General features: G+C 48.9%; 2 protein-coding genes across 3 annotated transcripts in view; both read right to left on the bottom strand.

Moving 5' to 3' along the window:
- GLB1 (galactosidase beta 1) overlaps positions 1-7,404 on the bottom strand; it is a 94,697-nt gene extending 87,293 nt beyond the window's left edge. The window contains exon 1 of the mRNA XM_007125241.3: positions 7,314-7,404. Coding sequence (XP_007125303.2) covers positions 7,314-7,385 — 72 coding nt within the window. The 5' untranslated portion in view covers positions 7,386-7,404. The remainder of the gene's footprint in view (positions 1-7,313) is intronic.
- Positions 3,451-7,391, bottom strand: TMPPE (transmembrane protein with metallophosphoesterase domain). Of its 2 annotated transcripts, none has more exons than XM_007125239.3 (2): positions 7,314-7,391; positions 3,451-5,144 (listed from the first exon to the last, which is right to left on the bottom strand). In XM_007125239.3, the coding sequence occupies exon 2, from the start codon at positions 5,033-5,035 to the stop codon at positions 3,692-3,694; it is 1,344 nt and encodes a 447-aa protein (XP_007125301.1). In that variant the 5' UTR covers positions 5,036-5,144; positions 7,314-7,391; the 3' UTR covers positions 3,451-3,691. The 2 variants fall into 2 exon arrangements, with proteins under 2 accessions (XP_007125301.1, XP_007125302.1); XM_007125240.2 differs by lacking the exon at positions 7,314-7,391 and adding an exon at positions 6,575-7,302.
- Positions 7,405-13,002: the final 5,598 nt, after the last annotated feature.

The following is a 13,002-nucleotide window of genomic DNA, read 5'->3' as shown; positions in this document are numbered from 1 at the left end:
CAGGGGATGCGGGTTCGTGCCCCGGTCCGGGAAGATCCCACATGCCGCGGAGCGGCTGGGCCCGTGAGCCATGGTCACTGAGCCTGCTGAGCCTGCGCTCCGCAACGGGAGAGGGCACAAAAGTGAGAGGGCCGCGTACCGCAAAAAAAAAAAAAAAAAAAAAAAAAAAAAAGAAAGAGTGAAGGGCTGGGGTAGATGAGAAGGAACAGCAGACTAGTCACAAATGTTGAAGCTGGGTGATGGGGATTCTGTTGCTGCTCTCTCTAGTTTGTGAATACTTCCAAGTTTTCACAATAAAAAGTTTTTAAAAAGAACAAACAAGGGGAAAAAAGGATGGTTGGACAGATGGATGTTTGGAATGAATGCAGTAGGATAAATGTATTGAGGTGTTATAACAATAGTATCCCAGGGCTTCCCTGGTGGCGCAGTGGTTGAGAGTCCGCCTGCCGATGCAGGGGACATGGGTTCGAGCCCTGGTCTGGGAAGATCCCACATGCCGCGGAGCAACTAGGCCCGTGAGCCACAACTATTGAGCCTGCGCTCCGCAACAAGAGAGGCTGCGATAGTGAGAGGCCCGCACACCGCGAAAAAGAGTGGCCCCCACTTGCTGCAACTAGAGAAAGCCTTCGCACAGAAATGAAGACCCAACACAGTCAAAAATAAAAATATATATATATATATAGTATCACAGTACACAGGCTATTGTTAATTTTTAGAAAGGTTTATGTTTCATTTTAACTTGCATTTAACAGATTTTTAAAAAGAAACTAGAATGAAATTGAAAGCATTTTCAAGCTTCAAGTAAATGTTTCTCACCACCTCCCCCGGCAATAAATAAACAAATCAAAGAAGGTAAATGAGTGAAGAACAGGGAACAGAGGTACCAAGGGGGCCGTGGAGAGCAGCCCACCAGGGCCATATCTGGACACAAATGGAGAAATTTGTGCTGGGAAAGCTTCCACCACGTCATGGAACACAAACCAAGTGTGAGAAGGTGCTGCTGACTATTCCTTGGGCACAGAAGATGGACCTGTCTTGTTTCTGTTAAGAGAGGAATCAGTCAAGCAAGGACTTCAGAGCAGGGATGACAGGTGCTCAAGACCGAAAAATGCTGGCACTCATGGAAAGAGAAGAGACAAGAAGGTGCAAGATGAAAAGCAGGACTGATGGAAGTGAATTCCATCCAGCTCAGGGCACTGATTGAGAAAGATCCCAAATCAAGAAACCAGTGAAATAATACTTGGTAGAGCAGGAGACACACAAGGTGGAAGACAAATGGCAGAACTAGTGTAGACTGGGGGTGATCCCAAATGGGGTCAGGGCACGAGAAAGTGAGAGGGTCTGGAAGAGTGACCTTCCTGAGGTGGGGAGCTTGAGGGATGCCACCGAGAAGGCAGTCAGGAAACTTGAGCTGAGCTGGGCGCTGCCCTTGGCAAAGCACTTCCCCCTCCTATAACCCCACCATCTGCAAAATGTGTTAAAAGAAAGGCTCTCCAGGGTCCTTTCCTTGGTTCTGGATAAGTTTTTCTCCAAACTTATTCCTGGCTGTAAGGATGATTAAACACGAAGGGGTACATAATAAGGAAACCACTGAAATCTCAACTCAAAGATACATTTTAAACTTGACTGGAAGACCCTCTGTCAATACTTTGGTTGCCTGGAAACAAGAAAGGTGGTCTCCAGGAGCCCCCAGGGTTCCACTAACCAAGAGGACAAGGGGGAAAAATGGAGAGACTCGCCCTGGCCAGGCTGACTGCACAGGGAGACAATAACACAGGCAAGAGACAGAGGAAAGCAACCCCAGCAGTTGCTGCTGTGACAAATCACTGCGACCCAGCGGCAGGCGGCACGGTACCCACTCCTGTTCCCCAGGATTGGCTGCTTCATAAATTCTCTGTGCACCTGTGACCAACACAGCCCATTTGCAGGCCCCATGGGATGTTTAAAAATTAGCAACATCAAGTGCTTCCTTGTGACTGAGCCACAAGCAACTTCTGCACCATGTCTTAATACCCTCCCTGCAAAACAATCTTGAGGTAGATACAATAATTATCCCCATGTCAGGGTGAGGGAAATGGAGGCTCAGTGAGGTCATTTGCCCGATGCTGCCTGACAAGAGAGCAGGAAGGTGAGCCCCTCCAGTCAGAGTTCCCTGTCGCAGAAAGATTCTCAGTGAGGCCTTGTCTATCACGCCTTATTGCTACCCCAGGGTCAAAGGGTATCCTACCTCTGGCACAGAGGCCGGCCAGTGAGGGTGGGGCTGCTCCAGATATGGTAACCCCTGCCTCTTTTTCTGAGGGTCCAGCTTAGGGATGGCCGTCTGGTTCTGTGGCCAGAGCGCTAGGACAGCTCTGATGGGGTCAGGCTGGTGGGGGGGAAGGGGTCAGTGAGCCATCAGCAGGAAGGACAGCCCAGCATCCCAGAGCCAGGGGTCCCAGGGAGAGAAGGCCTTGGGGCCCGCGGGAGCTCAGTGCCCTGCCACTCCCCATGCAAGCCTCAACCTCCCTACCGGTAGAGAGCGAACCTCCGTTTCTGACCCAGACCTGGGGTGGAGGGTGTGCACTCCAGTTTCCTGACTGTCCCTCCAGTGTAACAGCCATCCTACACTGAAACTGGCCGACCCCCTTCTGGGTCCGGCTCACGTAGTTACCATGAACTGAAATCGGCCTCAAGCAGACCACTTCGAAAGGGCATCAGGTTATAGGACTTTGCTTGTTCTCGTTTCAATGTTACTTGTGTTTGAACCCTGTCCTCACCTGTAAGGGTACAGCTACTTACCATCAGGCAGTGGGAAGAACACTGGTCTTGGGAGGCAGAAAACCTGGCTTCCAGCCAGAATCTCCCATAACCCCTGTGCTGCCGCCAGTGCTCTACCTCCCTTTGCCTCGGTTCCCTCATCTCTCGGTTGGGGAAAGTCGCCTGTCCCTAATCACCTCATCCAGGTGTTGTATAAAAGGAGCCAAGTTTGGCAAACACCCTCTGAATTCCTAGGCAGCAGCACTGTGACCTTCATTCACCTACCAGTGTTCCCATCCTTCTACCCCACCCCCAACCCCAAAGGCCCAGGAGCACAGCCAATTAGACAGCATCACTCAAGGCCCGGAACAGGATGAGCCCTATATTCCAGCCGATTTGGCTGATGCTCTCAGTAAAGGTGACTCTGATAGAACCAAGGGGGAAAAGAAAACCTTATTCTCCAGCAGCCAGAGGGGCTTCCATCCCGCCAGTTCTTCCAGATTACCTAGCCATACTGCCCCTTCCCCAGGAAGCTCTGGATCAATGATTTTGAAAACTGCTTAAGTCCTGAAGAGGCTTTTAAAATACCAAGAGTCCTCTCCCTACTCCACTTTCCACAGGCATCCCCTTCAAGCAACCCCCTGATTCAGTTCATCTCCATGAGCTCTGCAGAGGAGGAGGGCTTACTCCACATCATCTGGAAAATAGATGCCTGTTCCTACACTTGCGACTTTAGTGGACTCACAAATGCACGGAAAGAAGCAGACGGCCATCTACAGAGTTAACTTTCCTGGACTTGCCAGGCAGCCCCACCACTGATCACGGTGCAAGCCAGTCTTGTGACAAGCGTGTGCTGGCAGGAGAGACTGGAGGGGATAAAGCAGGCAGCCTGGTCTGCAGAGGGTCGGGGACGGAGGGCAAGGGCAATGAGGAGGCGCACGGGGCAGGGGTGGGTTCAGGGAACCCGCTGCAGGACGAGCTCTGTAATCTCCGCCCTGCTGCCCAGTCGCATGGGTATCCCATAGTAGGCCGTGCCTGGGCTCACATAAACAAATGTAGTCTGGGCCACTTGGTACAGACCAGCAAAGAAGGGGTTCAGGAGATAGGCTGCCACATTCAAGGGGAAGATCTGCCCAGCGTGAGTGTGCCCAGAAAGGATCAAGTTGATATCTGGCCGAGCCTGGAGAGCTCTCTTGGCAGCCAGGGGCTGATGAGCTAGCAAGATGGTGGTGTGGTCCGGGCTGCAGCCCCCCAGAGCCTTCTCGAGATCCATGCCGTGGCCAGAGTAGTGCAGGATGTCTGCTTCGATGTCATCCACCCCGGCCAAGCAGATCCAGTCATCATCCTCACCCCCGCCAGGCTGGGCCCGGGTGGCAGAAATCTTCACGTTCTGATTGTGAAGGGGCGTGACGTTCAGGGATTCCAGCAGCGCAAACCAGTTGCTGACATCTGACGTGTAGTACTCGTGATTCCCCGTGACGAAGTAGGTGCCGAGGCGTGAACGAAGCTGGCCCAGAGGAGCGACGGCTGTCCGGAGGACAGAGGCTTCGGCATCGCACAGGTCACCCACAATCACTGTGACATCCGGTTCCAGCGTGTTCACCATCTTCACGAACATCTCCATCTTGGTCCTGCCCACCGTGGGGCCCAAGTGGATGTCCGAGAGCAGCGCGATCTTGAGGTTGTCCATGGAGGCGGGCAGCCAATGGATGGGCACCTCCACGGTTTTCACAGCCGGGGGCTGGGCAGCGTTCAGCAGCCCTACCACACTGAGCACGGCGGACACCAGCACCGCCAGCGCTGGCCTGAGCACCAGCTTCCTTGTCTTGTCAAGGCTGCCCACCACCCTGCCGGTGCGCAAGGCCAGGAGCTGGTAGGCCTGCTCCATGCCACTGAGGGTACAGAGGAAGCAGACCATGATGATGTATGCCCCGAGGCAGGAGTAGGCCGCCAGGGAAAAGAGATAGGGCTCCTCAGCCACTAGAAAGAGCATGGTGAAGAAACTGGAATGGGCCAGGGCCAGGAAGGCCACAACGGCCATCTTCCAAAGCTGGAAACAGGCCGACTCTGCAGCAGGGGAGTGGCTGAGGTTGCTGACGGTGCTTCGCCAGATGTAGAGGGAACCGAGGAGCATGAGCGAGTTGGCAAACAGGGCGAGCTGCAGGCGGAACAGCCACCGCCAGGCCCTGAGCTCGAGGCTCTCCGCCAGGTAGGAGCGGGAGATGACCATGGACACGAAGACAGTGCCGGCTGCCAGGGCGGCCTTTGCACCCAGGGACAGCTGCCTGAAGATCGCCATCACCTCTGCTCCTAAGAGGGTCCCCTGCCAGTTCTGTGCAGGCGGGCTCTGGAAGGTGAGCTCCTTAGATAGGGCAGTGGCCAAGGACAGGTTTCCAGGTCAGCTCCGCCTGCAACCAGGAACCGGCGTCAGCTTTGTGGGATATGAGAGCTTCCTTGTCCCCAGTCAAAACCTGAAGGCCACTTACACCTGCCCAACCCACCGTGAATCCAAGCCACTCAAATACCAGTCAGCTGCTACATTTTATTATTGAAATACAAACAAGCTGGATTATAACAGCATGGGCAGTTTCATTTTCTTACCTTTTTCTGTATGTTTAAGGTATTTCCATAATGCGTATGAACTTTTATAATAAGAAAAACATTATTCTAAACCAGCGGTTCTCAAAGTGTGGTCCAGGAAGACCCTTTCGGGGTGTCCATTAAGTCAAAACTATTTTCAAAAATAGTACTAAGCCATAACCATTCTCTCATGAGTGTACAGTGAAGTTTTCCAGAGGCTACATGACATGTGATATAGCAAGACTGAATGCAGAAGTAGCTATGAGAATCCAACTATTATCTATTAAGACAGACATGAAAGAGATTTGCAAAAATGTACAATGTCACTCTTCGCCCTAAAATTTGGGAATAAATTATTATTTTTCAAGAAATATATAAAGTTTATTAACATATAATGATTTTATGATTTCTTAAGTAAGTTAATAAATATTTTTAAATGTTCGGTTTTAACTTCTAGGACAGTTAATGTTTGAGAACCGCTGTTATAAATAAATGTAAAGAAGGAAATCATGGAAAGCTAGTCGGCTGGTATCTTTTTCAGCTCTAGGCCCAGGAGGGACACCTAGACACCTGACATAAGGGTTCCTGGGGTGAAGACAGCCTCCTGGCAGTCACAGGGCAGCCCCTGTGAATCATGCTGCACAAGGATAATAAGTAACCACGACATGGCAGGCTGCCCTGTCCCCCAGCTCCTCCTCCATAAATCTTTATCCCTCCCATCTCACAACCCTCCTAGATATTGGTTAAGATCTGCCTTCTCCCCATCTCTCTCTGTCACTGAATCCTTGACCTATTCTCTTGTGGCTCTCATAGCTGGCAAGTTCCCACTCCAGGGCTCCCAGACAAAAAACTGGGGCAGGGGAAGCACAGACCCAGGTAGACAAAGATTAGCAAACAGTCATTTGAGGTGACCTTTTCGCAAGAAGAACCCAAAATGAAAATATTTTCAGCAGTTGTTTTCCAAATAAGATTCTCAACCTCGGTTTAAGATAAATAAATAAATAAATATATATATATATATATATATATTTTTCCTCCTGCCCTACGCGCTTGACTGAAAGCCTTTTATCAAAGGTGTAATTTGCAAGTCAAAGTTCACCATTTTCCACTTATAAAACAAGTCCCAGACTCAGCCCACCCGAACTCTGGAGGAACCAAAGTTGGTTCCCTGAACGTGAAGAGAGACAGGCGCCCGTTTCAATCCCCCGGTCCCTCCCCACTCAGATCCACCCCACCTTTCCAAGGCCGTGATGCTGACCTTCCCAGGAGCGATTCGGAGTTCCCTCGGCCCCTGCCTTAGCTCTGCCGGGTGGACTGAGGCTGTAGTTCTTCTCCCGCAATCGTGCACGCCCCGCACCGCCCAGCACCTCGCCCCGCCAGACCTCCCTCCAGCAACGCTGGCGGCTACCTGCAGCCTGCCTCTTGCCCACCGCCAAACCCTGAAGGTTTGGAAAATCCAAGCCTTAAAAGTAGGCGGCGGGAAGGGCCGAGAAGGGCACGAGATGTCCGAAAAGAGAACACCTCGAAGGTAATTAATCCAATGTTCCCATTGCGGGGGCCTCTCCTGACCCCATATTTCTCCTTCCGGAGCGCTCCGCAGAGCGCTGGCAAGGGAGGGCGCGCCAAGCCAGAGCCCAAGGCGCCCTCCAAGAACGCGCGCTACTTGGAATCCCCCTCCCGGAAACCCGCAAAGCTGGAAAGCACCTCATCTCAGCCCCTCATTGCACCAATAAGGAAGTAGGTCCCAGCGAAAAGAGGCGGCAGGGGCGGAACACACGAGCGACAGAGCTACCGGTAAGGAAGCTCGCCCGGCCCGGCCGGCCCTCTGCCGGCTCGGCCCACTGCCTGAGCTCCCCCGGTGGCCTTGCGGGCCCGGGTGCGCCTTTGGGTCCCAGGACCTCCGCCCTTTGGGACCCCAGGTGGCCGCAGCACCAGCCCGGCCCCCCGCCAGCCTGTCCCCTATCCATCATTCCTGCGCGGGGGTCCTGTGGACTTACGTGCAAGCCACGCGCAGAGCCCAGCAGCAGCGGCACCAGCAGCAGGGAGAGGATGAGAACGACCCCCGGCATATCCACCCTACGGCCTCCTGGCTCCACCGTCAGCGCCCAGGCAGCCGCCGAGTGTCACTTGACTGAGGACCCGCGGCCTGGCACCGCCCCGCGCCGGCTCCGCCCCGCGCCCCGCCCAGCGGCCGCCGAGCCCTGAGCCCAGGGAGGCGGGAGCCTGGGGCCAAGCGCGGCCGCGTGACAGCAGGATGGTGTTATCTGGCCCTGGCAGGCCTCCGCCGGAGGGAGGGGCCTTTTGCAAAGACCCTCAGGAGGCCTGGCTGTCAGCAGCTTGATAACGCGCCTCGGGGTTGGACTTTAACAGGGGTCTCCTTGCTCCCTGGCTCCCTTGACAGGACAGAAGAGGGAAGTTGAGGCCAGATAAACCTAAGTGGACTAGATGGACTCCCAGCCCTGCCTACGGGGCTGTCCGGAAGACTAAACCAGGGGCCTGCAAAGTGTGGTTCCCTAGACCAATCCTTATCTGGTACGTGTTAGAAATGGAAATAGCAGGTCCTCGCCCAAGAAATTCTAGGGGTGGGATCCAGAAATCTGTATTTTTACAAACCCTCCAGGTAGTTCCGATGCACGCTAAAGTTTGAGAACCACTGTTCCAGGTTATTGATACATTTAGAGGTGTGTTTCAACTGTGGCGAAATCTTTCCGAATGCCAACCCTCAAAGCACCAGGGGCTGCGGAATTTTTATTTCATCGTTGGGTTTTGAGAGATAAGAGTAGCAACACCTCCCATCTTTCAGTTTTGCCCTTGAGCCTCTCAACATCCCTGCGATGCCGCAGATCTGTCAACTGGGCATAAAATACAAGTTTTATCCAAGTTTTCCACTCGTGAAAACGAAGTCTCTACTGTGTGAGTTAACGTGTCCAGGACCGCTGGTCAACCACTAGATATGAGTCTGAAGTTAAGTCTTTCCTACCTAGTTCCCCGAACTCTCTGAAAATCCCCACTTTCTCAGAGGAAGGAGCCTTTAGGGAAATCGATTTCAAATATATGTATTTTTCCAGCTTTATTGAGTTATAATTAACATTCCACAAAATCCACTCGTTTTAAATATTTCGACTTTTATATTGTTAACTTAGTTTTGAAAAATAAAAATGTAGGGTTAGGGGATTCCCTGGTGGTCCAGTGTTTAGGACTCGGCGCTTTCACTGCAGTGGCCTGGGTTTGATCCCTGGTGGGGGAACTAAGGTCCCACAAGTCTCAGGGCGCAGCCAAAAACAAAACAAAAAAACAAATGTATGGTTAAATTATGCGGTCTATTGACAGACTCCTAGACTAAACTTTATTTAATTAGGCTCCTCTGACTAGAGACTCTTTTAGACTCTTCTAGACCTGGACCTTGGCCTTCTGTGCCTGTCCTGTCCTTGCCTGCCCTGCATTGTCCAGTCTTAGCAAAGAATCCTGCTAAGTCAGTTTAGGAACAGTCCCCCAATTCTTGTTATCTGATCAAGGTCCTCATCCCCACCCCACCTCCCTTTGATATCTAAGTCCTTGACCTCCCCTTAGCAAGAATCCCTTGAGATGTCCTCTTATAATTTTTCACCAACAAGCCCTTCTCTCTGCTGGCTGTAAATCCCCAGCTATCTTTGCTGTACTTAGAATTGAGACCCATCCCTCCCCACCTATAGCAGTAGAGTTGACCCTTATTACAAAAAAGTCTTGAAGGAAATCTTCCTTACCATTTTAGCAAGTGTCAGAATAATTTTTTTCTTTAGCACTACTTTTTACAACTTGTGCATCTTTTTAAAACTTAGTCTGTTTTTTAACACTGTGAACGATGATTAGAAAAGTCAAGAATAGTGGTTACTTGTGGGGGTGAGGGCCTGAGATTGGGAGGGGCCCCATGGAAGGGCAACAAAGTTTTGTTTCTTGAACTAGAGGGTGGTTACAAGGGTATTCGCCATTTAGTGCTTTATTTGTTTTGTGTCGCTTTCTGGTTTTTTTGGCCTTGCCGTGCAGCATGTGGGATCTTAGTTCCCCGACCAGGGATCAAACCAGAGCCCCCTGCACTGGGAGCACGGAGTCTTAACCACTAGACAGCTAGGGAAGTCTCTCATTGCCTGACTTTAGAGCCCGAATTATTTTTTATTTTTTAATTGAAGTATAGTTGATTTATAATGTTGTGTTAGTTTCCGTTGTACAGCAAAATATATTCTTTTTTCATATTCTTTTCCACTATAGTTTATTAGAGCCTGAATTACTTTTACAAGGCCATGCTTCTGTGCCTACTTTACTTATAGTTCCTGTCCAAGTGTGCATATAGAGTGTGCTGGTGTGTAAACCTCCTGCTCCAGGTTGTGGGGAATATGAAATGATCTTGAGAAGGCTATCACCCCATAGGGAATCATTTCCAGTAGAAAGATGTCCACATACACAACTACATATGGGGCATGCTCTGATATAGACCAGTGCTACTCTAAGTGTGGTCCGAGGACCAGTGACATAAGGTAAGTACAGAAATTCAGAGTAGGTATTTGGAAACTTATAGCAATTTGAGAAAGCTTGTCTGTTGCATCTAATAATGAAAAAATTAGATGTGAATTTTATGTCTATTTTTATTTTTTTCTAATAATTTATTGTTATAAATTTGTACAACCACATCAGTCCTTGAAAGATGGGAAAGAGCAGTGATAATCACAGAAACAAAAGTGATCCTTCACCAAAGGTAGCTTGAGAAGCACAGAGGCCTCAGCAGTAGCCTAAGAACAATGAAGGGAAGAGACATATGCGGCCCAATAACAGGTAAAAACTTTGTTTTTCTATCCTAACAGGGCTTTGCACAAGTTAGGATAAATTGGGAGATTGGGACTGACATATGCACACTACTATATATAAAATAGATAACTAATAAGGACCTATTGTATAGCACAGGGAACTCTACTCAATACTGTTATTACCTATATGGGAATAGAATCTAAAAAAAGAGTGGATATATGTGTATGTATAACCGATTCACTTTGCTGTACAGCAGAAACTAACAGAACATTGTACATCAACTATACTCCAACAAACATTAAAAATAAATAAATAGATAAAGTTTTAGAACAAGAATCAATCTCCCTTTGAATGACCTGTTTTCCATTGTGGTCCTGACGGAGCTTTCCTCAGGTTCCAGTGTCAGTTCTTTCCTTTTCTTTCTTTTTTTTATTTTTCTGGCCTGCACTGGCTTGGCATGTGGGATCTTAGTTCCCTGACCACGGAACGAACCCGAGCCTTCTGCACTGGAAGCTCAGAGTCTTAACCACTGGACCGCCAGGGAAGTCCCCCAGTGTCAGTTATGATCTGTATTTCAGTGTAAAAATTTAGCTAACTTTACATTTCTAATATTTTTAAAGTTCTATTAAAATGATTGTAATTAGCAATAGGTTTTAGGAATACTAAATGATAGATGTTAAAAGCAAGGAAAAAACAAGGCCTCCACTAAAAAGAAATGACAAGTAAATGCAGTGCATGATCCCAGATTGGATCGTGAACGAGGAAAAAAAATTGCTACAAGAGACATTGGGACAATTAACAAAAGTTGAATATAGACTATGGATTAGAAAATAATATTGTATCAAGATTAAATTTTCTAATTTTGATAACAATACGGTGGTTATGTTCTTAGGAAATACACTCTGGGACTTCCCTGGTGGTGTAATGGTTAAGAATCCACCTGCCAATGCAGGGGACACGAGTTCAATCCCTGGTCCAGGAAGATCCCACATGTCGCGGAGCAACTAAGCCCGTGCGCCACAACTACTGAAGCCTGTGGGCCTAGAACCTGTGCTCCGCAACAAGAGAAGCCACCTCAATGAGAAGCCCGTGCACCACAACGAAGACTAGCCCCTGCTCACTGCAACTAGAGAAAGCCCTCATGCAGCAACGAAGACCCAACACAGCCAAAAATAAAAATAAATAAATAGAAAAAATTGTTTAAAAAAATCACACAGGGCTTCTCTGGTGGCACAGTGGTTGAGAGTCCGCCTGCCAATGCAGGGGACACGAGTTCAATCCCTGGTCCGGGAAGATCCCACATGCCGCGGAGCAGATGGGCCTGTGAGCCATGGCCGCAGAGCCTGTGCGTCCGGAGCCTGTGCTCCGCAACGGGAGAGGCCACAACAGTGAGAGGCCCGCGTACCGCAAAAAAAAAAAAAAAAAAAAAATCACACACACACACAAAAAGGGAATACACTCTGAAACATTTAGGGGTAAAGGGGCATAATGTCTGCAACTTCCTCTCCAATGATCATATGTATATGTTTATATATATAATTATACATTATACATAATATACATATTATTACATGTACATGATTATGGAGCAAATAAGGGCAAATAAGGCAAAATGTTAACAATTGATGAATTAGGTAAAGGGCATATAGCAATTCTTATATGAAAATAAAAAGTTATTTAAAAAATAAATAATAAAGCCTCCTGCCAACAGATGTGGACAATTCTGATGTGCAGCAATTCCTCATGCTTCTCACAAGTCTTTGAGTTTTCTGATACAGTAAGTCCCAAGACCTGTATCCTGGGGTTAAATTGTGCAACCAACTGCTGGGTATGGTTATGAAACAATAAAAAGATAAAATTGTGAAATCATTGGACAACAGTTTCCCCACAATCCCAATAAAAGTTAGCAGCTGTGTCCCAGGACTGGCCCATCCATCTTGACAGTCATGAGCATTAGGATGCCCTTGTCACCATGTCCTCGAACTCCCTTTCAGGAGTCTGAGATCTAAAAACAAATGCCCCAAGTGAGGCCGGCCTTAGAGGGGGGGGAAAAAATGACTTTGTTTTAAACACTCTCTCTCCTATCTTCTTTCGCCTTCACTATCTGGCAAAAGCATCTGCTTCCCTAGGGTCTCCCAGATGCTTCTTTGCAGGGTTGTTTTTTTCCCTTTCGTGTTTGATCTAGGCCTGTTGTTTCTTCTTCATTTGGGCCCCTGGATTTAGCCCCCTCTATCTTTATATCCACATCTGCACCTGTGGTTCATGTCTCTGCATGATCACAGTAGTTTTCTAGCTCAATCGAAGGTTACAACTAGATATGGCCAAAGGGCTATTTGTTTTGACAGCCACCACGTTGGCCCATTGGTGTCTTAAATTTTATATAATCAATGGAATTGTCAATATTTAATCAGGGGAATTTACATAATCTGGATTTTCAGTTTCTCTTCAAAGATCAGAAGGTCTGGCCATACCAGGGTAACAGTAGATCAGAGATATGCATTGGGACATTCTTTAGGCAGGTAGGTTCTTCCAGTTGGCAACAATCTCCACCTGGTCCACTGCTCTTTTGACGTGGCCTGCAGGCCCCATGAGAGATTTAAGTTTGCAACTTCTGGGTCAGAGAGTTTCCATGGTAATTTGATCACAACCTCTCTGACTGCTATTTCAAACATTGTCTGTGTGGTGCCTCAGATTCCCTAGTCACCTGTCTCCAGAGCTCTAGGCTTCCTGTTCCACCCAGCTGCCCTGCCAGCACATCTGCTGCCCCAAACCAACCATCTGGAGTTTCTGGCTCCTCTACACACCTCTGCACTCACTGGAACAAAGCACCATGCTTCCTACGTGGCTGCCAGAGGCTGGGTGGTGCAACCCAGAGGGGCAGGCAAGTTCACTCCCCCGTAGAGAGCC

This window comes from Physeter macrocephalus, chromosome 18 (genome assembly GCF_002837175.3).
Source record: "Physeter macrocephalus isolate SW-GA chromosome 18, ASM283717v5, whole genome shotgun sequence".
NCBI lineage: Eukaryota > Metazoa > Chordata > Mammalia > Artiodactyla > Physeteridae > Physeter > Physeter macrocephalus.
This window is presented reverse-complemented; position numbering and strand designations above follow the sequence as displayed.

What these genes read in the sequence shown, in the direction of transcription:
- TMPPE (XM_007125239.3), bottom strand. Translation starts at nt 5,035, where the DNA reads ATGGCGATCTTCAGGCAGCTGTCCCTGGGTGCAAAGGCCGCCCTGGCA.